This window comes from Gobius niger (assembly GCF_951799975.1).
Source record: "Gobius niger genome assembly, chromosome: 2".
NCBI classification, from domain to species: domain Eukaryota; kingdom Metazoa; phylum Chordata; class Actinopteri; order Gobiiformes; family Gobiidae; genus Gobius; species Gobius niger.
In genome coordinates, this window is record NC_136853.1 from 43325106 (window position 1) to 43351126 (window position 26021).

The window sequence follows — 26021 nt, forward strand, 5'->3', positions numbered from 1 at the left end:
TTCTTACCTTAGCTTTGACGAGTTCTTTAGGACCTGTCTGATCTTCCCCCGTCCCCCGTGGACTATATTGTAAGGCGTAATAATACCAGGAGTAGTTCGAAATCCGCGCAGTAATCTTCACTTTACTGTGCGGATGCCAAATTACTCCAGGTATTATTACACCTTACAATATAGTTCCCCCTTTTATCCACTTAGAAAATCCACATTGTTTAATTTTGTGTAATTATACTTTGTAGTGGAACACTTCACGTAACCATATTTAAATAGGGAAAACGTGGAAGAGCTTGGTAGCTTCTATCTTGACCTGTTTTGGAGCTATAGAGGAGAGAGGGAGAGGCTAAATGCTAACGCCGTCTGCGCTATGTTTACGTGACTGAAGGCACGGGTGAAGATCAGACAGGTCCTAAAGAACTCGTCAAAGCTAAGGTAAGAACATATCTCAGTATGTAAAAATGGTGGCCTATTCCTTTACTGTGCTTTGATACAGCACTTTGAGAACATCCAACTTCTTTTGCCATTACCTTTTAAGGCTTTCCTTCCTTATTCAGGGTGTCAATAACTGCGTTTCCATCACTGGACTAAAATGCGCATTTCGAAGTTGCGCATAATTTACGAGTGATGGAAACACCAAATTTCGCATTTAAACTCTTAATTCGCATAAAAAGTTTATCCGCTCGCTTGAGGTGTTTTTTGATTTGTGCGCATAACTGTTGATGCGTATTTTGCGAGATGGAAACGCAGTTTGTCGAATAAATGTCATGAAGCGAATAAACAGACGCTGGTGCTAGCGTCGTTTCCATGGTAACATGGCTGCTTATGCTGGGTTTAACGCGCCTTAATGGGATTCTTAACAAAACGCATCAGTTCGTGACATGACACGATTCACCCTCTGTTGGTGGAGTTCGCAGCGGAGCGTGTCCTTTCGTGATGAGTCGTGGCGCTTCGTAATTCAGCGTGAGGGCATTCGTAGAGCATTCGTACAGCATTCGTTGAGCAGAATCACTGTTTTCACGCACAAAATTGATGGAAACACACGCTACGCCGAAAAGTACTTTTTCGGACCTGCAGCAGCAAAAGGAAAGTCACACAAACTCGGCCAGTCTGCGCTCCAGGCCCGGGACAGCACCTGCCACAGCCGCTCCTCAGGTGCCGGCTTTTCCTCCTCCTGCGGTCGTTCCTCCTGATGTTTGGGAGCCAGTCCCTGCCACCCCTATTGCCCCCCCGCTGGAGAACCCCACTGTTGTATATTTGTCACGATTTTCCCCGCGTTTGTGGGGAAAAAGGGACAGTAAGAAGTGAGCCTTTCCCGCGGTCCCTGAATGCATCTCGCACGCTGCCTCGCACCAAAACAACAGCGCGTGGCTACAGCAGCTACACCACGGAAAAGTTAAGGCTTATTTACAACCTTAGACACGTAAAACAAGCGGCGGTGGGCGCGGGGCAGGTGAAGACAGGCCTGTGTTTGTGGATTATGAAGTTTTTCCAAATGGAGCTGAGGACTGATCAGACGAGTGAGAATCATGGATAAAGAGGTTTAAGAGCAGCAAGTTCTCCGACGGATCCCCAGAAGATCGAGTGCACAGTGAGTGTAGTGTTTTTATGTTTATTCTGTGGAGTAAAGTCAGCTCAAGTCGTGCAGCTATTGAGCCCAACGAGTCAGGGAGAGCATGGCGGAGCGAGACGTCCCTGCTCCGCCTCCAACCCGGTGTGCGTGGCAGGAGATCTTGTCCACATTCGCCCAATTCTTGACAGATTTTTGACAGAACGCGACAATTCCCAATAACTCGCTAGCGCGCAACAGTGCGGGACGCATATTCGTGACCGTGCGCAATAATTCGTGCCATTAGGCTAATCGTAACACGCAGTAACAGGTCGCAACAGTTCGTGGCGGCGCGTGAAACCTCTACCCCCGAATCACTCACATTCGTGATCCTCGGCCACGAATGTGGATTCGTGGCATTCGTGACTTGTCGCCGTTATGTGTAAACCCAGCATAAGAAGGACAGGTTTGTGTGGACAGAGGATGAGATTGTGGCCCGGTCTCCATCTTTGGCTCTGGTTTGCCATAGTTACAACAGTGCCGTTATTCGCTAGAACAGCTTGATGGAAACACGTAAAATTCGCATCTGTTATACGCTTTGCTTTAGCGCATTTTGAAAAGATTCGCATTTTGTTTGATGGAAACGCAGTTTAGATGGTTTTCTGCAACTGTCAGGTCAGCAGTCTTCGTCATGATGGTGAATTCTACTGAACCACTGAGAGACCATTTCAAATCTCAGGGACACTTTGCAGGTGTTTTGGGTTAATTATCTGATGAAAGGTGAAACTTTGAGCTGACAATTTCGTACTTTTTCACAATATTCTATTTCCTGAGATTTTGATTTTGGGGTTTTTACAAGCTGTGAGCCACAATCATCCAAATTAAAACAAACATAGACTTGAAATGTATCACTTTGCATATCATGAGTCTATATCACGTATTAGTTTCACATTTTCAGTTGTATTACAGAAATAAATGAACTTTTTCACGATATTCTAATTTTCCGAGTGTCACCTGTGTATGCAACCGTACCTGTTGTCCCTTCATCCCTGGTGTCCCTGGCACCCCATCAAGACCAATGGGACCGGGCAGACCGGCGTTACCCTGCTCATAAACAATTAAAGCTTTCATTAAAGAGATCTTAAACATTTCCCTGAACATGTTTTTGCTGTTTCCACTCACATCTCTCCCAGGCTCCCCTTTGTTTCCCGGCACGCCCGGATTCCCAGGGAAACCCTTTCACAACATGATCAAAGCAGTTTTGTCAGAGAGGGAAGAAACTGTGCAAGTTTAAAATATATATAGCAACAGAGGTGTTTACCCTTTTGCCGGGCTCCCCTGGATCTCCCTACAAATGAGAAAAGAACCCGTCTGTAGTGAAAAACTGTCAGAGCCAGTAAAGGCACACACAGACAGACAGTACCTTGACCGAGGTCCCTGGTGGTCCGGAAACACCTGGAGGTCCGGCCAGTCCTGGAGCTCCGTTCACCCCTGAGACCCCGGGAGGACCCTGCGGACCCTGTGGGGAACAGTTTCACAGTTTCATTCATGTTAATTACTTTTACAATACTGCGTGTGGATTGGACTGTGAACGCACGGAAGATCCAGGTTCTCCTTTACGCCCAGGAACATAATTGGCATCAGGGCCAGCGATGACGTATCCGGGCTCCCCCTGGAAAACAAGCGAAGAGACGGATTATTTCAATCCACTCTGAGGAACGTTTCTGTTTGTGTCTGAGAGCGTCTGAGAAATATGAATATAAAAGAGCAAGTCCAAATCTTTAATCAATGCTTCCATTTTAGCCAACGCTTAAGACTAAGACACACCAATAATGCATTTATAAACAGTGTTGGGGAGAACGTATTCCATTACTTTGTCTAATCAGAGTACTGTATTCTGAGTACTTTGAGTGCTTTTAGAATACTTTCATACTGACTGTCATTATATTGATATATATGGCGTATAATTACAAAAATGAAGACTTCGATTGTTGGAGAACTCACTTTAATGATTAGCTCTTTTACAGGTCAACATTAAAAGTTATTTCTTAATAATGTTAAGCAATATAGAACTAAAATGTAATGATTGAAACTGTGTGTTACGTATTCCCTTGATATGTGGAAAGTAACTGTACTCCAAATACTCTCAAATGAAAGTGTAACTTTACCAGTTACTCAAAATGAGTATTCTAAATACATGTGTTTAGCTCCTCCCCAACTCTGTTTATAAACACTATTTACTCAAAAGTTATTATAATTGTATGTAATTGTAATTGGTTAACAATGAACAGGCGTATTATTAAGAGTTTCCCAGCTCGTTAAAAGGCACCAAACCACAAAGAACTAACCCATTTACAAATACATGGTATGAACTAATGAAAAAGTAGTAACTACTAATATGTTCACAAGCAAAATCATATTGATACAAATTATATAATGTTAATATTTAGTGAAAATGCACAAACCTGTTTGTAAAGCTTTATTTTTTTAAAGATTTGTAAATATTGAAGAAAATATCACAATAGTCATGAACTAATAATGGACAAATACTGAATCAGTCTTTTACAAATGTGCCTGTTATAAACGTAAACTACAAGTTATAGTATAAATCATAAACTCCTTCACTGCTAACATTTACTCATAATTAGTTCATTGTTGGACTATTAAAAGTATTAACTTGTGTTTGTAAATAATTTAGAGGAATGTGATTTATTTGAGTTATTATAAAGTGTATACTTCATGACGTGTTATACAAAATCTCATTAATATTACAATATACCATATTTTAGTGTTAATGTGGACAAACCCTTTCTCCTCTTTGGCCTTTTGATCCAGGAGCTCCAGGAAACCCCTGTGAAATGAGATAAGAAGGAAACGTATTGACCGCACTGTGGAAAAATACATATAAATCTTAATGTTGAATTATCCAAAGTCAGCCTTACCCTGTCACCTGGAATACCTTGCGGTCCCTTAAAAACATCATTTCTGCGTTAATAACCCCATGATATGCAAAAGCAGTACATGTACTATTCTCTGAGCTTTTACCCTCTGTCCAGCAGACCCCGGGGGTCCGGATCTCCCCGGTCGACCAGGAAGCCCCGGGACACCATCAGTTCCAGAAGGGCCCTGTCGAAATGAAGCAAAATAGTAACACAATAAATAATAGTAACATTACACTGGACATACATTGCTTTTGTATCATAACCAGAGATGTTTGTGGGAAAACGCTGTTAGTTAAAAAGTTTTCAAGCTTTCTGTGACAATGACCCTGAAAAAGTGACTCTGCAAGTTCTGAAATGTGTCGATAAATGTGTCCCTGTGAAGATACAGATATGCTGGAAAGGTTATTTTAATATATTGGCTTCCTCATTCATTGTTTGTAATTGTAAAATCAGTTATAGGTTCTTTAAGGCGAGACACTGCAAGTGAATAGGGGAAAAAAATAAATGTAGAGATTTCAATTTGAAACTTTTGCTGAACATCACAGATATAAATATGAGAAAACAATGTGTTGCATTTTTTTCTGTCATTTTATGTTTTCACAAAAAAATAAGGCATTTTGAGCATTAAAACGGCCAGAATTACCCATATTTTAGGCAACGAAATCAAAATAATGAATTGAGCCAGATTAAATGTTATGGTTTTATTTTATTGACATATTAGTGACTAAGATTTTTTCAGAGGGGATTTTGGATATTTTGTTTAGTTTTTCAATAAACTAATCATCAGTGAAGAAATCTGTAAAAACTCAAATTCCGCCTGTTTTTTTGGTTTCAAAGTTGAATAAATCAGGTTTGGAATTAGATATTAAAAAATCCCTCTGAAAAAACCTTCAAAACATTGTTAGGTCTCAGACTGTAAAGTTTGGAGTCTGTGGGAGCTTCTATAAGGGCTCAGGCTCTGCCCGAGTGCGGCTTCTCTCATTCAGAGAAAACCAGCCCTGAAGTTTTGTAGCGAGTGCGCATGCTCGGCCCGTTCTTCCACTTTTCCGCTCCAGCGTCTCGTAGGAGGAAAAATACCATATTTGGGTGAAAGCGTCATCACGGGGCCCCTTAGCAGGACACGTGGATGTAAAATCTGTCAATATTTATGAATGAAAAGACGGACTTTCTACGCGGCGCAGCAGCTACTTCCGGGTTGCCCCCACCTCGCAGACAAAACATCATAAAATAAACATCATGCGGGTGTGTTTTGTCATTTTTATATCTGACATGAAAACTAAGATGTAAAGGGAGGAAAATTGATAAAAATCTCCACTTCGACCACTACGTGAAAAATCAATACTTTCACCTGCCGTGTCTCGCCTTAAGTTAAATAAAAGTACCTAATATGTGTGCCTTTCACCTGTACTTTTGGTTTTTACTTTGTTACTTCCCACCACCCTTTACAACATGTCAAATGTTCAAACCTTTTCGCCTCTTTCTCCTTTAGTTGCTGTAAAAGGATCATGCTTTCCAGGACTGGCCCTGAATTTCTAAATGGAGAGGGGGGAAAAATGACATAAATGTGCACCAATGATCAAAAGAGATGAACGTATAAAACACATAAACATACCAGACCCCCGAGTCCAAATCCATCGCCCTAAAAGTAAACACAGATGTTATAAAAGTGTGTGATATTGTGAAATGAATCAATGCCACAATCATGCCTGTGTGACTCACCTTGTCTCCTTTCTGCCCCTTTGAGAAGAAACCACAAATAACATTAGTTCAATGAATAAATTACTGATTAACAAAACAAATAAAGTAGTGTTATGTATACTAGTGTATTCAGGCCATGACCCCGAAAATCCCTCAACCAACAACACGGGACCCCCTGCTGTAAAATATAATTAGCATTTGTAATATTTTAAGGTGCAAAACATTTCAAATCTGGTTTAACCTCTTCACCCCCACCTGACCCGAGCACATCTTCTCCAGTTCGACTTTAGCCAAATCTAAAAGCTATTTGAAAAAAGTACCAAAATAGTGACAAAAACAAGACGAAAACGAGGATGAAAAAAACCCAAGAAAAAAACAAGAAAAAAGTGACAAAAATTTGACCAAAATGTGATTAAAAAGTGATGGAAAAAATGACAAAAATGTGGCAAGTACTGTGGCAAAAGACGCAAAACAAAAATGTCATAAAAGTGACAACAACGCAGCAACAACACGAAGGAAAAAGATCCTTCTGGATACGTTTTGTAGGTCTTAGCTTTCAAGTGAGGCATTACACTGTCGAGAAGTTTTAAGACTTTGGTCAAACTGAACTGGAGAAAATGCGGGGGTTAAGAGATGTTGGTTTGGAAACTGGATTTCGATATTTGGCTTAAAGTACTAAGTAACTCATGCCCCCAGAGGCCATAAGCGCCACTGCAGGTGTCGTAGCAAGTTGCGATTTTTCACTCATTAATTGTCCGTGAGAGTAAATACTACGCTGATAGAAAAGACAAAGGGAGAGAGGGATATTTTACATCCAATTACACAATGGAGATCATTTTTTTCACTCAAACTTGGCTGTAAATACTGTATAAGTGGTGCTAGCCCGTTGTTAGCTTTGCCCGTTAGCCTGCTAGCTTCTTCTTCATGATTCCATTAGTGTGTATTGGTGGCTCTGACCCGGTGGCAGCGAAGTTGCATTTGTGGTTTTCTGGCCAGAGACACCAGGGGGAGATTAAAGACCCACCATCATCCCATTAACACTTGTATTACCCCCAGAGGAACTGAGGAAAGGATTTATTAAGGTAAACAAGTAACTTAGTACTGCTTTAAAGTTTTCAGTCAAATATACATAAAATTCAAAGTGAGAAATATTGTCTCAAGATCATCTTGTGACCCTCCCTTCAGGTGTCCCGCGATCTTAATCTTTGGGCTCATAGTGTTGCTGAACCTAGACCTGACAGACTGCAGCAGATCAGAACAGTTAGTTAAAGGAACAGGCCACCACTTTTCCATACTGATACATGTTCTTACCTGAGCTTAGACGAGTTGATGCGTACCTGTCTGGTCTTTAAAGAGTAGCTAAACGGGCGTGGCAGAGCCTTTCCCCACCCACAAACTAAAGTCAAAAATTGCTGAGAAAGGGGTGGTCTCGGAGGCTTTGGGGGAGACGAGGGGGGTGAGTGTGTGGGCGGGGTCTGCTCTGTTGACCGTCTCAGACCAAGCCCCTCGATCTGACAGGACTGACAGATGCTGTTACCGGTGTCACCACTGTGCGCAAGGTTGATTTTTTCGTAGGATAGTTGGTGCATTCTCATGACTTGTGATTGCTTGATGTAGCAACTATCCTACGGAAAGAAAAAAAAAAGATCGCCGCCGGTAGACTACTCGCGCGCTGTCGGTGACTGCGAACAGAGAGAGCATCGCACAGTAGCTTTTCTAAGGGATTTATTACTCTACACCACCTCAGCCGAAGTGTGAGCATCGCAGGGGCGCCATCTACTGGTTTGACTCATGAGCGCGACGCGTGTCCTGGTTGCTACGTGACGGAGGCGGAGGTGTGTGTGGGCGGGGCCACAGAGGCACAGAGGCAGAACCACGGGCAGAACTGATGACGTTTTCTGGACGCCGTGGACACACTCTCCTCCAACCGCAAAAAAATCAAATGTACTTGACGGGTGAAACCAGTAGAGACGCTAACCATGCGGTTTTAGACACAAAAGTGAGATTTTGAACACGTTTGCACCAAATGTCAAAATCTTTAGTTTAGTTTAGTTTATTTAGAAAAAAACAGGGACAGTGTACAATAAACGTTGACCTTAAAGGGAGAGATGCATTGTACCAGGTTATAGCTCAAGTGCTAATTTCCACCCGTAGTCCCTGGGCAGGCTGATGTTATAGTAAAATACATAAAAACATCATGCGTACATGGATAATGGCATTTACATTGACCAAGTTCATAATAGTAAAAGCAAATCTTCACATACACAACCATCAGATAAAACACACACACATACATTGACTGGGACATGTCGCTAACTCTATTCAACAACCATTTAGACCGTTTATCAGCAAAAAAAGTGGATTTGGTGTTTATTTACTCGTTAAGAAGATATCTCAGTATGGAAAAACGGTGGCCTGTTCCTTTAAATCCAGGTGGTGAGTTTTTCTTTTTGGTCAGGCGGTGTACGGTACAAGCCCTGAGTCACATTAATAAACATTTACTGACCTTGACACAGTTGGAGGGGCAGGGAGCTTCAGGCGTGGCCACCTCCTCCGGGTCTCCTGTGGGGTTGTCTAACTGCGCATCCTGTAAAGAAATATTCAAAGTCCTAGAAAAAGTTGAATTTACCAAGAAACAGAAACGCACACAATCACTTTTCTTCCCCTTTACCTCGGGCTCCGGCTTGTACTCGGACAGAAGCTCCTCGCTGCAAATGCTGCTGATAAAGTCCCTCTCGATTGAAGGGAAGTCGTCAAAGGAGGGAGAGTAGAAGATGTTTTTGTAGTTCGTGGGCGCCGCGATTTTATTCAGCTCCTCGATGTCGGCATTAGCCACGCCGACGGCCAGGACGCTAACACCTGAGATGGAACAAAAAACACTTTCAGATTTGTTTTACTGCTTAGTCTCATGATTCCAAACAAATTTAATATAGTAGCTGTATATTCCGAATGACAACTTAAACTTCTCCCACTCTAGCCTGTGCTTTCATGGAGGGCCGATTTTCTTCATTTCCAAAACACCAAGGGCCGAAACTCACAACTTTAGCCCAAAGTAACGCACTTTTTCTCTACAAATATAAGTTTTGCTCATGATATAAAACCTAATGGGGGTGTTTTGCTGGAAAATGTGAAAATATTGACAGTATTTTACACATTTTAGAGTCCTTTTCACATATTTGGTCTCTGATTTATGAATAAATGTTTCTTCAAAATTCTCTCGGGGGCCAAAGGTTTTATGCTGGAGGGCCGAATTTGGCCCCCGGGCCTGACGTTGCCTACCCCTGGTCTAGGCACAGAACACAAAAAATATTATTGAAGAGAGGCAGTTTGTCTTTACCCAAATCTGAGATCTTCAAAGAAAAAAATCCTCAAAAGAGCGATGAAAAAAAGGATGAAACACAAACACACAACAAAATAAGCAATGAAAAATTGACCAAAAATGAGACAAAAATGCGACAAACACATGGCGATAACGTGACAACACAGTTAGGATCAGTTTTATAGGTCTTAGCTTTCAAATTACGCCATAACCATATAAATGTCTGTGTCGATAGAATTATTTTTGGAATATAACTGACCTGCATCACATGAATGATCGCATTTTGAGGGACTATTTTCTAGCAGATCACTCCGCCGCTGCGTAGCTTATACAACCACGAAGCTGAATCTGCTCAAATGTAAGGTATGTTAAATGCAAAATTATATGGTTAGTCTGTTGTTATAAGTGATTTGCCTCAGGTGCTCTGTGGGTCAGACTGTTTTTAATACAGGCTAGCTGATACCATAGAAATGCGCTAGCCTTGCACTAGCCTAGTGCCACGAATCTCTTCAAATATAAGAACTGCTTAAATTACCAAAACAAATATCTCCAGAAATCAGCAACACTCTTGATAACTAGGAAATGAGGCCCTATGTCAAAAATCCTGAAATATCCCTTTAGTATAGAAGGTGTAGTTACACATATGACCTGAGGTGGCAGTAGTGAGTATAAAATGCTGAACTTGCATCCCGTCCTTTTAAATAGCTGGCTGATCCTTCTTTTGCAGCAAGTTCAGTGAGATTCAGGTTCTCACTTTTTCACTTTTTCCTCCCACTGCATGTTTGACGTACAACTTGTCAAATGCGACGTATAGTAATTTAAAATCTAACCAAGAGCTCGAGCCACTCTCGAAGGCGGCAGCACGTCGTCCTGGGCCCTTCCGTCTGTGATCAGGACGAGAACATGTGGAGCGTCCCGCCTCATCCCCAAAGACTCGTGGAACAGCTCCTGCAGCACGTACCCAATGCCTTTTCCTGTGGACAAGGTTATTATCGCTTTTTACCACACAGCATCTGTAATCGTTTCCTATGCAACGGCCATAGCCTTTCCGTCTTAAGTTTATTTCCGTAAACTTGGCAGTGATAGGGAGAATATTGCAGATATAAGTCGTGTCTAACCTGTTTTGGTGTTGCCGCCTCGATAGGGCAGAGCTCGGAGCGCCCGGAGCAGAGCGCTTCGGTCCTTGTTGTCGTTCAGACGAAACTCAATTCGAGGGTCATCGCTGTAATGGACCACTGCAATCTGAACCGAGGTTGAGAAAAAAAGATTAGCCTCTTCATTTTGGTGCAAAACAAGGATAGAAACTTTAAGTTCAGCTTTATAACAACTCAACAATGGCGGATTCAGATTGGATTAAATTGAAATCTACTTCTGGCCACTCGAGCTCGATAAAGGGTTCTGTGAAGTGCCCTGAAGGCGAAGCGCTTTAGGACAGTCTGCTCTTTCGGGTCCAGGACTGAAGCAACTGTAGCGCTTCACTCACAAAGAAAACCCAACAAATAAACCTTAAAAACTCAACTTTAACATTGGTCTAAGCTTGTGTGCAATTGAGCGTATATCTGATGTTATATACAGTGTTTTCCTCATCTGATTTGTGTTGTGTGACTACCTTTGTCACAGAACTTCTTTTTCAATAGAGATATGACCGTAATCTCTCTGCTTTCTATGTTTTTGTATGTTTCAGTCATTATTGCCCATTATACCATGGTCTGGGTGAATACTGGATTCTGATTGGCTCGTGCATTATTTTGGTATAACCGCACATGTAGTCCGGTAGTTAAATCACTGGGATATCACTCCGCTGTGGCATCGCCATAGCAACGCATGACACAGCTGAATCAGATAAAGGCGTAATTAGTGACTGACAGGAACGTATGAGATGGATTTTGTGTTAATTTCAACGTTTTTGGCCAAAACAAAATGTTTGATAAATGTTTGTAGAGGAGAGTGAGCAGCTAGGTTAGCTACTGTTAATAACATACGAGCTTTACATTTCTATTGAAAATGGTTAAGGCTATTCATCATTTTCAGGCGTACATAAAATGATCCTGCATTTAAGCATATTTGTCTGGATTAGTAAAGTCAAACATAAAAGTTTGAGTTGGGGGGGCCCAGGTGTGAGCGACTCCACCGCAGCTGTTTCCATAAACAGTTGAGCTGGTTGAGCTAGCTAGCTTTAGCTTCAGGTTAAACAGCGTAAAAGTGAAATAACTCCTGCCCACGAGTGCCGCATATCGGTGTTTACTTCCAGGGAAAAGTGTTTCCGGGTTAGTCCTGTTGTGTTGTGATTCTGTGCTGATGTTGTGTCGTTGAGCCTGACTGAGATCCTCGTAATAGCTGCGGAGAATGACTCGCTCTGAGACCAGCCTTCAGTGACCGGCTAATAACCCACACAAAATAGTCCCGTAGTCTGGCATATTTAGTGAGTTTAGTCAATGAAAAAAACATTTATTATAAATGTTATGTTTGTGGGACCCTGGTATAAGCGGATTAAACAACGAGGAGCCGCATTAGACGTTATAATGCAGGAGGAACTCCACTGCGCGTTGTGGTGTTCTTGACTTCGCGTCGTGCATTATAACCGTCTAATGCGCGGCTGCTCGTTGTTTAATCCTTCCTTAAAGGAATAGGCCACCGTTTTTACATACTAAGATATGTTCTTACCTCACTTTAGACGTGTTAATATATCCCCGTCTGGTCTTTGTCCGTGCGCTCTGCCAGGCAAACGGAGCACATACGCAGCCTCTCCCACATGTCACATAGCTCCAAAAAAGCTCACGATAGAAGCTACCAAGCTCTTCCACGTGTTCCCTATTTAAATAAAGTTACGTGAAGTGTTTTCATGCGAAGTATATTTACACAGAAATGTAACATGTCGATTTTATAAGCAAATAAAAAGGGGGACTATATTGTGAGGCGTAATGATACGAGGAGCACAGCGTCCGCGTAGTAACTCCTAAAGACTTCCCCCGCTCACTTCCGTCAATAACCTTTAGGAGTTACTGCGCGGACGTTTTACTCCTCGTATCATTACGCCTCACAATATAGTCCCCCTTTTTATTTGCTTATAAAATCGACATGTTACATTTCTGTGTAAATATACTTCGCATGAAAACACTTCACGTAATTTTATTTAAATAGGGAACACGTGGAAGAGCTTGGTAGCTTCTATCGTGAGCTTTTTTGGAGCTATGTGACATGTGGGAGAGGCTGCGTATGTGCTCCGTTTGCGTGACAGAGCGCGCGGACAAAGACCAGGCGGGGATATATCAACTCGACTAAAGTGAGGTAAGAACATATTTTAGTATGTAAAAACGGTGGCCTATTCCTTTAACTTAAACAATTTTAGTAATAACTGTCACTTACTGTGTCTATGAGGCTCTTGTTTCTATAGAACTGAATTGCTTTATACCCCTTGTCCAGGGCCGAAGGCCCTTAATTAGATTTCTGACACATTTATAGATTTATTACCATGTGTAGTGTCCCTGCCAAATAGAAAATCAACAAAAATATAATTATATTTGTTTCGGTTAGGTTTGTCAGCTTAAAGTCTCCCCTGACTAAGATGATCTTTTTCCCCACTATATAGTTCCAAAAAGTGGTGGCATTATATAAAACAGTGAAGTCCTGAAATCTGAACAGAGGATAGATAGATAGATAGATAGATAGATAGATAGATAGATAGATAGATAGATAGATAGATAGATAGATAGATAGATAGATAGATAGATAGATAGATAGATAGATAGATAGATAGATAGATAGATAGATAGATAGATAGATAGATAGATAGATAGATAGTGTGGATTGATGGATTGATATTATTGACCTGTGTTCCCTGAGGTCCAATGATGGGAAAGTAAGTGACGGCTCTGAAAATGAAATCCTTGATCCTGTTGAAGTTGTCGACGCCAATGCTCGATGACTCATCCACCAGGAAAACCACATCAGCCTTGGCCTCATCACACCCTACAGAAACACAACATCAGGGAACAACACATTTAACAAAGGCACGCGTCACTTCTATCGCAGAAATCCAATAAGCAGGTGAGCTCAGGTGGCACAGCAGGCGCTCTACAGCCAGCAAGCCGGTGATTCGAGTCCCACTGGGCATAGGCAAGCAAGGCGACTGCCTCGGGCGCCATCTACAGCAGAGGGCACCAAAATGTATATGTAATTTAATATAGTGTTTACACTAGAACTAAGATTGAGATGGGGGGGGTACTAAAGCTCAGAGTGCCTAAGGTTCAGCTCCCAGCAAAGTTACAACTCACGAATGAGCAGTAAAGATGAAAAATGCAAGATCCCCACCCAAAGATAAGTACATTCTCATACTTTATTCTACTTCTTGAGACTTAAGTGAAGAGTTACACAGTATGGCTTCCTTTATGGCGTGATAAAAATATACCTGACGTGAGTGAATCGAGCGCCTCTGGCTTCGTTGTCGTTAAGAGTACGTCTGTCGCTTTGCCAGGCGGACTCTTTGGGGTCTTGGGTTTTTCTGACACTACGGCGGCAGGGGGGCGGCTCCTCCTGCTGGTGGTGAGAGGTACTGCAGGCTGTGGGGCTGCGGTGACGCGTGGGGCTGCAGTGGCCGGGACGGACGGCACAGACTCCACCGGAGGATCCTCTCCCACTGAGAAAGAAAACAGTAATGACACGTTACTGAGGTTATTCAGAATGGAATAGTTCCTTGAGGGCAAATACATGAATATGATATAGAGCAAATATACGCCAGTGCCAGTGAAGCATAGAAAAAGACCAGCAAATTTGTCTTTAAGCCACTCTGGCGTTTCTTAAACATGTTAAACGGTCACTAAAACTGTTAATTTTAATGTAGCAAATTTTAGACAGGTGAGACCCTTTATGTCTCTGTATGTGGCCCAAATGTTTATACACTCCATGATTCTGTCTCATGTAGAGTATTGTATAACCACATGGTCACAGCTGCTGGTACAACACTCAGACCAATAGAGTCTCTTTTTAAAAAAGCCATAAAAATCTTGAACAAGAAACCGTTCTCCTTTCACCACTGCACTGTTTTAGAGAAGCATCATTTATTAAATTTTGATAACTTCATTAATTTTAAATATGGTTGCCTTGTATATAAAGTATTGCATGGACTTGCTCCACTTGCTGATTTCATCAAACCAAAGTCTGTTAGTGGGATCACGGGCACCAGGGCATCAGCTCGAGGAGACTGTGAGGTTCCACACAGGAGAACCTCCTCTGGACAGACTGTGCTCTCTGTGAGGTTCCACACAGGAGAACCTCCTCTGGACAGACTGTGCTCTCTGTGAGGTTCCACACAGGAGAACCTCCTCTGGACAGACTGTGCTCTCTGTGAGGTTCCACACAGGAGAACCTCCTCTGGACAGACTGTGCTCTCTGTGAGGTTCCACACAGGAGAACCTCCTCTGGACAGACTGTGCTCTCTGTGAGGTTCCACACAGGAGAACCTCCTTTGGACAGACTGTGCTCTCTGTGAGGTTCCACACAGGAGAACCTCCTCTGGACAGACTGTGCTCTCAGTGAGGTTCCACACAGGAGAACCTCCTCTGGACAGACTGTGCTCTCTGTGAGGTTCCACACAGGAGAACCTCCCCTGGACAGACTGTGCTCTCTGTGAGGTTCCACACAGGAGAACCTCCTCTGGACAGACTGTGCTCTCTGTGAGATTCCACACAGGAGAACCTCCTCTGGACAGACTGTGCTCTCTGTAAAAGGCACCGAGTACTGGAATAGTCCCTTTATCCGTCAGAGAGACTCCAACTCTGGCCACTTTTAAAGCACGTTTTAAACTGTGGCTAAAGGAAAACCAGGCCTGTGACACTTTTAGTTGTTACTGCATTTATTGTTGTCACATTATGTTAATTGTAAATTGTGTATGTGTTTTCTGCCTCGGGACTACAGATGGAAATTAGCATCCCTGCTATAATCTGGCATATTTACAGTGCTCATGTGCAACTGTTCATCAACATGCATTGTCCCTATCAAATAAATAAAATAAAATAAAATAAAATAAAATAAAATAAAATAAAATAAAATAAAATAAAATAAAATAAAATAAAATAAAATAAAATAAAATAAAATAAAATAAAATAAAATAAAATAAAATAAAATAAAATAAAATAAAATAAAATAAATAAATATTATTAATAATCAATCAAGCTTTGGTTAACCTCCTAACCTCCGTCTTATGCTGTTCAGCTTTACCCAAATCTAAATGCTTACAGTCTATAGGCCAGTGCAACGCCTCATTTGAAAGATAAGACCTGCAAAACTGAAAAGGATCTTGTTCCTCTCATTGCTGCCGCATTTTACTTTTTTGCCATTTTTCCATCACATTTTCGTCACTTTTTCTTTGCTTTTTTTTCCTTTTTTCTTTCTTTTTTGTATTTTTTCATCACTTTTGGCCATTTTTGGTCACTTTTATGTCACATTTTTGTTGTTTAAAAAAAGAAAATGTATTCCTCGCTTTTTGCCATTTTTTTTGTCACCTTTACGTCACATTTTTGTCCGTTTTTTAATGTTTTTTCCGTCGCTTTTCGTCATATTTGTGTCACTTTTTTGCCGTTTTTTTGTCACTTGTTGCTTTTATTGTTGCATTTCTTACTCTATTTTGTAACTTTTTTTGTTGCGTTTTTGTAACTTTTTCATCCTCGGTTTCATCTCGTTTTTGTCACGACGCTTCCGCTTTTTTTCCCCAGAAGCTTCAGATTAGGGTAAAGCCGAAATGGAGAAAATGCGCTCTGTTCAGGCGGGTGTTAAGAAGTTAAAGAAAGAAGACAAAAGATATTATAATGCTTCCATGGATTCTGTTTGCGCTTCACAGCAGTAAAGGGAGCTTCAAAATCAATTTACTGAAAGTACAAGTGAACTGTTGCCATGGGGGGAATGATGTCGTTTGAATTGCCTCCAACACAAAGACGCTCTGACCAATCCACGTTCCAAACACAGCAGCACATTTTAGTTTTATCAACAAAGATCCCTTTAGGGCAGAGAGACAGCTCAAAAAATCTATTTTTATGTAAAAGGGGGAAACGATCACCATTGTTTTGGGCACATGGCATGGATTATTCACTGTTATAGCAAGGAAAAGGCCTGTCAAGTCCAGTCAATTTCAGCCAAAACCGCAACTGAACATATTTTGGGAGTCGTAATTGTGGTATTTTTGATGAACTTAAACTAATACCAGTTTGAATTCAATTGAATGCTTTTTTTAAATGATATGTAAGGCCTTGATTTTAGGCACAATTCATTAAATTACGTTTTATGCGGAAACCCTGATATTGGAGAAATATCTAACAATGCAGGGGTGGCCAAGTCAGAGACCAAGAGCCGAAATGTTCAACCTTGATCCTGTGAAGAGCCAGAAAGGCACCGGCCATTCGCGAGATCCCGGGGCCGTAGTTTATTGTGATTAAATATAATGTGACCGTTATATTTAATGCTTCGGCCCTGGGTCTCTATAGCCTGCCCGTCCATGGGAGTGGATCTCTCCTTCTGTGGTTCTCCCCAAGGTTTCTCTTTTCTCCTGCCGGGTTTTTGAGTTTTTCCTCGCCGTGCTGGAGAGTCTAAGGACGGGGGACGCCCACGCCGCTCGTCGCTACTTCCTATTGGACATAATATTTGCCTGGATTCACCTGAACTTTTAACTGTCATATTCATTGCTCTGTTTTATTGCCTTAATGTTTGGTGCAGCTGTGAGGCCACTTCTGTTGTGATATTGGGCTAAACAAAACCATTAAACTTGAAACTTGAATAAATCTTCCAAATATTGTTCTGTACAAGGCTGGAAAATTTGAGGTCTTTAGGTCCGACTGACGTGGACATAGTGTCGCCACAATGACAGAAAAATGTGTTTTGAGAAAAAGGCCCTTGAAATTGCATTGTTTTTGTGAAGATTAGGTATATTTTTGGTTTCTGGGTGAAAGCTTGTATGTTTAGAGACCAATTTGTCCCAAAACCCGAAAACATTGAGTTTTGCCTGTAGTGTCTTCCCTTAAAGGAATAGGCCACCGTTTTTACATACCAAGATATGTTCTTACCTAACCGTAGCCGAGTTAATATATCCCCGTCTGGTCTTTGTCCGTGCGCTCTGTCACGCAAACGGAGCACATACGCAGCCTCTCCCACATGTCATATAGCTCCAAAAAAGCTCACGATAGAAGCTACCAAGCTCTTCCACGTGTTCCCTATTTAAATAAAGTTACGTGAAGTGTTTTCATGCGAAGTATATTTACACAGAAATGTAACATGTCGATTTTATAAGCAGATAAAAAGGGGAACTATATTGTGAGGCGTAATGATACAGGAGCACAGCGTCCGCGCAGTAACTCCTAAAGACTTCCCCCGCTCACTTCCGTCAATAGAAGCTGCGTGACTTGTAGAGAGCTCGCAGAGAACAGTTGAAGAAGCGTCGATAACTTGTGAACAATGCCTTTTACGTGCATCGTGCCGGGCTGTGATAACAAGCAGAAAGTATATAGTGTAGTAATGTTTCACAGATTTCCAACTCACCCCGGACGACGACACAGGACTCAGGAGCTCCACCATGAGGTAGGAATGCGCAGCACTTTCCCAAAATATATTTTCTGCTTGTTGCAAAAGGCTCTACAAGTCACGCAGCTTCTATTGACGGAAGTGAGCGGGGGAAGTCTTTAGGAGTTACTGCGTGGACGCTGTGCTCCTCGTATCATTACGCCTCACAATATAGTCCCCCTTTTTATCTGCTTATAGAATCGACATGTTACATTTCTGTGTAAATATACTTCGCATGAAAACACTTCACGTAACTTTATTTAAATAGGGAACACGTGGAAGAGCTTGGTAGCTTCTATCGTGAGCTTTTTTGGAGCTATGTGACATGTGGGAGAGGCTGCGTATGTGCTCCGTTTGCGTGACAGAGCACACGTACAAAGACCAGACGGGGATATATTAACTCGACTAAGGTTAGGTAAGAACATGTCTCAATATGTAAAAACGGTGGCCTATTCCTTTAAAAGTCATTAAAATTATCGCTTAAGAGAGGACTGAACTATATGACCCGAAACAGCTCTCCAAGAACTACATGTTTGTTCTGTAAGTCTATCATGCCTAATTGCTGATGTGTGTGAAGAAAGAAGGGTGGGTGTGTCTTACATATTTTTTGGTAAATGGTGGTTATGGGCCCCTCCACTTCACCGTACAGCGGTCGGATCGCAAAGATATAGGTTCTTCCAAACAACAGGTCACCAATCTTGAAAGACGTGACACCAGGGCGAAGGATCTCGGTCTTGGTATCCAAAACTATATTGAACAGAATATAATAATGAACATAAAACCAACGAAACATGATGATGTTGATGGAAACGATTCATGTGAGATCACGTTTTCCAACCTGAGATGTGCCTCCAGGAGAGAAGGTACCCAGAAACCCCCGCGACTCGTGTCCAGTTGAGGACGGTGCTGCTGTCTGTCGTGTTCAACGCAGCAAAACCATTCACTTTGGGAAGATCCACTGAGAAAGAAATGAGCAATTACACAATATGTACCAGTAATATTGTAGGGAAAGACGTTTTCCTCAAGTGCTGTGGTCCAGTTGGCAAGTTGGAAAGACTCAGATGTACAATTTAAGCAACAAAGCTGGTAAAAAAAACAGACAGATTATGGCCCTGTAAGTGATTTTACAAACCCGAACAGTGCGATTACTGATCTAACAATGAATGATCTAATAAATAATGTTACAGATCAGAGTTAGCTCTTGTTTTCCTTAACCCCTGGTGGACATTTGTAACATGACATTTGTGACGTGACAAAAAACGTCGCAAAAACGTAACGAAAACTACCAACAAACAAAAAAAAAGACAAACACATGACTACAAAGCGGTAAAAACTTAACAAAAACGTGACATAAAAGCAACAAAAAAGCTTCAAAAATATGACAAAAAGGGGACAACGACACGGCATGAAAGGAAAAATCTTCAGTTCAGTTTTGTAGGTCTTAGCTTTCAAGTCAGCAGTAAGCTTCGGTTGAGAAACTTTTAGTTTTGGGTAAAACTGAACTGGAGAAAAGGTGCTCGGTTAAGGCGGGGGTTAAGAGGTTAAACACTACAAAAAGTAAATATCAAGCATTGGCTTAAATGACTTGAATTGAGGAAATGTATCTTGTTTTTAGCGGTTTTCACTCATTTAGACACTTTTCCTGATCGGACCAAGTTTACTTTGCTTGTTTGAGGACATTTCAGACCAGTTCTAGGGTAAATCTCGCTTGAAATAAGAAAGTAAAATTGCCAATGAGACAAGACCAATTTTCTTACCCCATTGGCAAAGAAAATGACCTGAAATAAGGACGAAATGTATCGAAACAAGTCAGAAACATCTCAGAACAAGTGAAATAATCTAGGACAAACGCCCAAGAACTTCTTAACTAGTCAAAACAGCTAAAATTTGGATTATTGTGCTCAAATTGAGATGTTTATACTGATCTAGTTAATTACTTTTTGCAGTGAAGAGAAAGCCACACCCCCAGTCGCTGACATCACTGGTGCTCGTTTCTTGGTCCAGCGTTTAACCAGTTCCCAACCGGCACCAGTTTTTGGAACCAAGAGCCAGCAGTGGAAAGAAAGAAGCGGTTCTAAAGCTGGAACCGGCCCAGAACCAGCACCGGCTTAGAGGAAAAGCCCGATCAATGTTGCTGTTTTATCCTTACATAGACATTATTTCAAATTATACAATGTAACATACGTTTTTAAAGGGATATTTCAGGATTTTTGTCATAGGGCCTCATTTCCTAGTTATCCAGAGTGTTGCTGGTACCTGGAGATATTTTTTTTGTAATTCAAGCAGTTCTTATGTTTGAAGAGACCATATAAATGTCTGTGTCGATAGAATGATTTGAACCATTTTGCATGTAAATGACCTTATATTTGAGCAGCATCAGCTTCGTGGTTGTATAAGCTACGCAGCGGCGGAGTGATCTGCTAGAAAATAGTCCCTCGGAATGCGATCAATCATGTGATGCAGGTCAGTTATATTCCAAAAATGATTCTATCGACACAGACATTTATATGGTTAGTCTGGCGTTATAAGTGATTTGCCTCAGGTGCTCTGTGGAGCGGGTCAGACTGTTTTTAATGCAGGCTAGCTGATACCATAGAAATGCACTAGCCTAGCGCAACGAAGCTCTTCAAACATAAGAACTGCATGAATTACAAAAAAAATATCTCCAGGTACCAGCAACACTCTGGATAACTAGGAAATGAGGCCCTATGTCAAAAATCCTGAAACATCCCTTTAACCCTCAAATTTGCATGATATCAACTGCAGATCAGAAGATACAGTATGTGGTTTGGCCTGACGTTACCGACCCCTGTTATAGTGTCACAAAGATGAACATCTCCCTCACAGTTGCGAGAATATGACAGAGTCACAGTCTCAGAGTGAATTACTCACAAGTGCGTGCTGTGACCAGGACTGGACTTCCTTCTTTGCCGCCCACCACCGAGGACAGCTGGATCTTATAGGCCGAGCTCTCACGCAGGTTTCGAATCGTGTACGAAGTGGACGCGCCAGAAACTGTGTGCGACTTATCCTCCCCGCCTGACATAAGGAATAATAAAAGAAGAGAGAATGATGTTACACACTGCAATGAGCACATTTAAGGACGAATTGTCACAAAAATGAATCCAAATAGTGGATGTAATTAATCAGAGAAGACCAGAGCAGCGTCCTGTTGCAGAGTGTGGGGTGATACCTAAGAAGGGGGTCCAGGAGATCTTGTACCCCGAGGCTCCTGAGGTTTTCTTCCATGACAGAGTAAAGAAGTTCACTCCGATGTCCACAACTTTCACCTCTCTGGGCGCCCGGATGGTGTCGGAGTCTGACAACGCAGCTGCAAAACAGGAAAAGAGATAAATAATGGCTTTGGAGCAACAGAGAGGTAGATGGTTCAAATTCCACTCACGCGATTTTGTTTAGCTGTTGTGCTCTTAAGCAAAATGCTCAGGAAAACTAGCTGTGAGCATGTTTGAGTATGTAGCTTCAAGACCTTCTTTACAGAGTCTATCGTGATGGCAACAGTTATTTTGTATTTGTATATTTCAGTCAACATTTAAGTCAAATATTGTAGTTAAGTCCACAAAAGGCCACGCAAATTTCTTATTTGACTTCCTTAGAAAAATCTATCAGGAGCTTGGATCCTGTTTGCTTTAAGTTATTCTATTACTTTGCTGGAGATGCATTTGTTTCTAAATACATTTAAAGATTCCTTATTGTCTGGCCCCCTTATCGATTTTCTCATAGGGCCCCGACAATACAATTTCCCTTTTTTTCCCAATTTTTCCATAATTAAAATGTAATCAGTTTCTCATAATTGACCTAGTGATTCACACATGATAGTGATGTGTGTATATATAAGGCTAGAATACATATAATGTCAATTTCAAAAGCATTAATTTGTCTGTACATTTTCTGTGGACAGCCTTTGGTAGCCCCCCCTGCTGTGCCTCCATGGGTCTCAGAGGCACTGCAGGGGGGCCCCCCAAAGGCTACACTGGATCATCGGCTACACAATCAACTGGACACATAGATGTCCATGTAATCTTTGTAATTCTATTATTACACAAATAGATATCATAACCCTGCTCAGGGACTCCCTTCGGCCCTGGTCTATAGCCTGTCAGTCCATGGGAGTGGATCTCTCCTTCTGTGGTTCTCCCCGAGGTTTCTCCGTTTTCCCCGTGGGTTTTTGAGTTTTTCCTCGCCGTGCTGGAGAGTCTCGGGACGGGGGACGCCCACGCCGCTCGTCGCCGCCTGCTGCCGACGCTTACTGGACATTATGTTTGCCTGGATGCTTCATTCGCCTGAACTTTATATTTTTATATTTATTGCTCTGTTTTATTGCCTAATGTTCGGCCCTGTGAGGCAATTCCTGTTGTGCTACTGGGCTATACAAAACCATTGATTGATAATCTAACATTATTGCTGTCAGCATTACTTACAATTTCATTAATTTTCTACTTCTACTGTCTCTTTTTATTTTTTTAATTCTCTTTCCGTCTCCTCTCTTCCCTTCTTTTCTGTTATAGATACAGACGGCATCTCTGGATTCGCCCAAATATGATCATGTTTGAAAACAGTTAAGGGGGAAAATAGTTTGAAGAAAAATCTAAACTTTCTTTAATTATTCAAAAACTACTTTAACAAACGCTGAAATATGAATTTAGTTTCTACTAAATAAAGATACAAAGACATGGGGAGGAGCAAAGTGGTTCAACAGCCCATAAATACATGAATAACGGAGAATGCTAACATAATGCTACATGTTCGCATCGGGCTAATGCTAACAGTTAGCTAGAGCGAGCTACAACTGCCGTTTTTTCACTTCTACTGAACAATCTGCTGTGAGAAAATATCCATATGGGCCCGATTTACACTTGACTTTATTTATGTGATAAATAAGTTAATATTCCACCAGAAAATGGCAAAAAAGAGTGAAAAATTGTGTTTCTCTGAAGATTCTATTTTCCCCTTCGGCGAAGCCACGCCCCCTTCTATGACGAGATGCCGTCTGTATCTATTCTATACACCTTTTTCCTTTTCTTTTAGTTACTTATTCTATGTTAATAATACCATATTGTGAAGGGAAACTGTGATAATTATAAATAAATAAATAAATAAAGATGTATGCATATATATATATATATATTGTAGTCAGCCAGCCACACACAACTCCTCTCTCCCTATTGTTTACCCCCACCAGTGTTCTATGTATTGTCTATTGTCTCAGGTCTTTCTCCTTCACTGTTGTAGTGTTTGCAAAAGAAAAAAAAATACACAAATGAGGATTATTCACCGGTGTGCTGGGATAAGGAAATCTCGGGCCCCTCCGCGTTGCCGTACAGGGCACAGATCGTGACTGTGTACGTGGCCAGTGGTTTTAAGTCTTCAATGCGATGGAACAAGAGACTGTGGTCCAGGTATTTGGACTGTGGACTCTCTCCATCTGCAACAATCAGCACAAGTTCAACACAAGAGCGAGTTCAGCTCACGTGCGGCTCAAAAGGCTCGTTACCCGTTTTCCAGGTGAGCCTGTACTCGGTCGCCCCGACGATCGGACTCCATTCAACGTCCACGGAGGAACTTGTGTAAGACGTGACCTTGAAGTTGGACACATAGCCAAGAGGAGCTGTGAAAGAAAGAAGATCATATTATCAAGAAAGGGCTGCATCGGTTACGAGCGTAGAGGCCGGAGGCACACAATATCAGCCATGTTACTGTCAGTGTGCCCCAAGGCAACTGTGTCTATGTGTGTAACTCTATTATGGACTTTAGTGTCCCTGTAGGAAATAAATTCAATGTGACTGACAGTGCTACCAGTGAGACCCTTCTCCCAGGCCGGGTGCTGGAGGTTTGTGCCTTTTATACAAGGGCAAATACTAATATCAACTTTTGTTTCACATAAAAAGTTGCAGAGCGCACCTTTAAACTATCTAGGTCAACTGAGAAATCTACTTTAACAATGTGTACCTGCCAAGAGGCTAAATGAGGGCAGTGCTCTACAGTCACAACACAAGAGGGCAATGATTTCACTCCTAATCTCCAACATACAAAATCTTATTCACTGCAAACTGCATTCACCTGGTTCCTGCGTATTCAAACCTGCTGTGACTCTGGTTACCTCATGCTTATAGGCATCACGGTAACACTTTATAATAATGGTACATGAGCTCATGCATGATTTTCATGAACTTATGCATGAATTTCATGAAAGAATGCATGATTTCATGATACATTCATGCATTACTAAATCAGGACTTCTCAGGAACAAACACGATGGATTACCTGTTGGTTCATGGACGACTTCATCTCTCAACTAAACGTCTAACTACTGAGTTATGACTTAACGATTATCATGATCATGAGGATCACATAAGAAGACCATGAATTCAATAAAACGGCAAAAAATGACTATCATCCTAAACTTTTTATCCTGTTAGAGACCTTAGTCCTGAAGAAGAAGCAATGATTTCCGGATTGTTTCCTCAATTGGAATTTTTGTGTGGAAACATAAATAATAATAATAATAATAATAAATAATAAAAAATAATAATAATAATTTAAAAAATATATATATTACAAATTATTACCAGTACATAAGTACAGCATAACCAAATAAAATCTCCAGAACTGGCCTTTAACAGGTTAAAGTTTAGGGTAATGCACCACTTTAGTTGAGGGACATAATCATAATGAAATCATGATGTATTAAGGATTAGCCAATGATATTCATGTCATGATGTTCATGTATGATCCTCATGATCATGATTGGTTGATCATTTTATTGTCATTTTGTTGCCGTTTTAGTGAATTCATGGTATTCTTATGTGATCCTCATGAACATTATGATGAATCATTAAGATTTTCATTGCAGTAGTTAGACGTTTATTTCAGGGATGAAGTCATCCATGAACCCACAGGTGATCATGTTTGTTCCTGAGAAGTCCTGATTTAGTAATGCATGAATGTATCATCAAATCATGAATTAATGTATGCATAAGTTCATGAAAATCATGCATGAACTCCTGTACCATTACTATAAAGTATTACCGTTATCACATGTATTTTCCTCATTTGCATTTGAAAAACACTTTTTTTCTCTTATCGTACTTATTATTATGATACTGTATGAGACAAAAATGAGAAGTAAAAGAAGTTAGGAACAGAGCCTATAGGGTGCACACTGACCCAATCATTTCAGATTTTAAGAAATACATCTTTTGTGTCTTTGCTTTTGTGTTTAAGTTTTTTTGTAAATAGTGCTATTTTCTCTCTCTGCACCACTTCAGATACTCGCAAAAAAAAGCTCTCCATGTGGAAAAGTGGACTGGACTGGATAAACCCAATGGCAACAGAAGTGGGGAGAGAATAAAGAGAAACTCTGCTTTGTGGCGAGTGACAAAGTGCGACAGTGACAGGAGTCAAAGACCAGTCACTCGTTCAGTCAGAATGATCAAACACAAATGGAGACGTCATCACTCACACGTCCTGAAGGTGGCGCTGATGCCGGGCCCCACCACGGAGCCAAAGAGCACGTACAGCGACAGGACGTACTCCGTGTCGTGGGCCACATTTTTGAGGTGGTATTCTGTGGTGCTGCCGTTCAGAGCCAGCTGCCGAGGGCGGTCCCGGCCGGTGAACTCTGGGAATCATCAACAATAACACGCTTCAGGAAACAAAAAGACTTTTTATAAAACTGTGTAAAAGTACAGTTCAAATTAAAGAAAATGTCGTCCATCCAAATTAATCTATAGGAACAAAAAACAAACTTTGATTTCGGAAATAAAACTGAGAGTCATCAGGTTTTTGTAGAAAGTCTGTGGGGAGCAGCATTTATTACAGAAAATACAAAACAAAAAAAACGAGGAAATTCAGATTTTCAGAGATGCACCGATGCAGCTTTTTTGTTTCTGATACTGAGGGTTTGAGCATCGCCCGATATCCGATATGAACCAATACAACAGACTTTCTTAAAAGTGGC

The 26021-nt window shown here is 41.3% G+C and overlaps 1 protein-coding gene across 1 annotated transcript in view; it reads right to left on the reverse strand.

The window, feature by feature from the left end:
- col7a1l (collagen type VII alpha 1-like) overlaps positions 1-26021 on the reverse strand; it is a gene marked incomplete at its 5' end in the record, with an annotated part of 157394 nt that overhangs the window by 96911 nt on the left and 34462 nt on the right. Inside the window, 24 exons of the mRNA XM_079552197.1 lie at positions 2573-2644; positions 2723-2776; positions 2862-2888; positions 2964-3059; positions 3138-3212; positions 4347-4391; positions 4483-4509; positions 4586-4666; positions 5949-6014; positions 6095-6121; positions 6202-6219; positions 8687-8767; positions 8852-9039; positions 10330-10473; positions 10618-10741; positions 13329-13468; positions 13908-14135; positions 18644-18790; positions 18882-19001; positions 20936-21082; positions 21237-21374; positions 23337-23486; positions 23556-23669; positions 25524-25682. Coding sequence (XP_079408323.1) covers positions 2573-2644; positions 2723-2776; positions 2862-2888; positions 2964-3059; positions 3138-3212; positions 4347-4391; positions 4483-4509; positions 4586-4666; positions 5949-6014; positions 6095-6121; positions 6202-6219; positions 8687-8767; positions 8852-9039; positions 10330-10473; positions 10618-10741; positions 13329-13468; positions 13908-14135; positions 18644-18790; positions 18882-19001; positions 20936-21082; positions 21237-21374; positions 23337-23486; positions 23556-23669; positions 25524-25682 — 2468 coding nt within the window. The remainder of the gene's footprint in view (positions 1-2572; positions 2645-2722; positions 2777-2861; positions 2889-2963; positions 3060-3137; positions 3213-4346; positions 4392-4482; positions 4510-4585; positions 4667-5948; positions 6015-6094; positions 6122-6201; positions 6220-8686; positions 8768-8851; positions 9040-10329; positions 10474-10617; positions 10742-13328; positions 13469-13907; positions 14136-18643; positions 18791-18881; positions 19002-20935; positions 21083-21236; positions 21375-23336; positions 23487-23555; positions 23670-25523; positions 25683-26021) is intronic.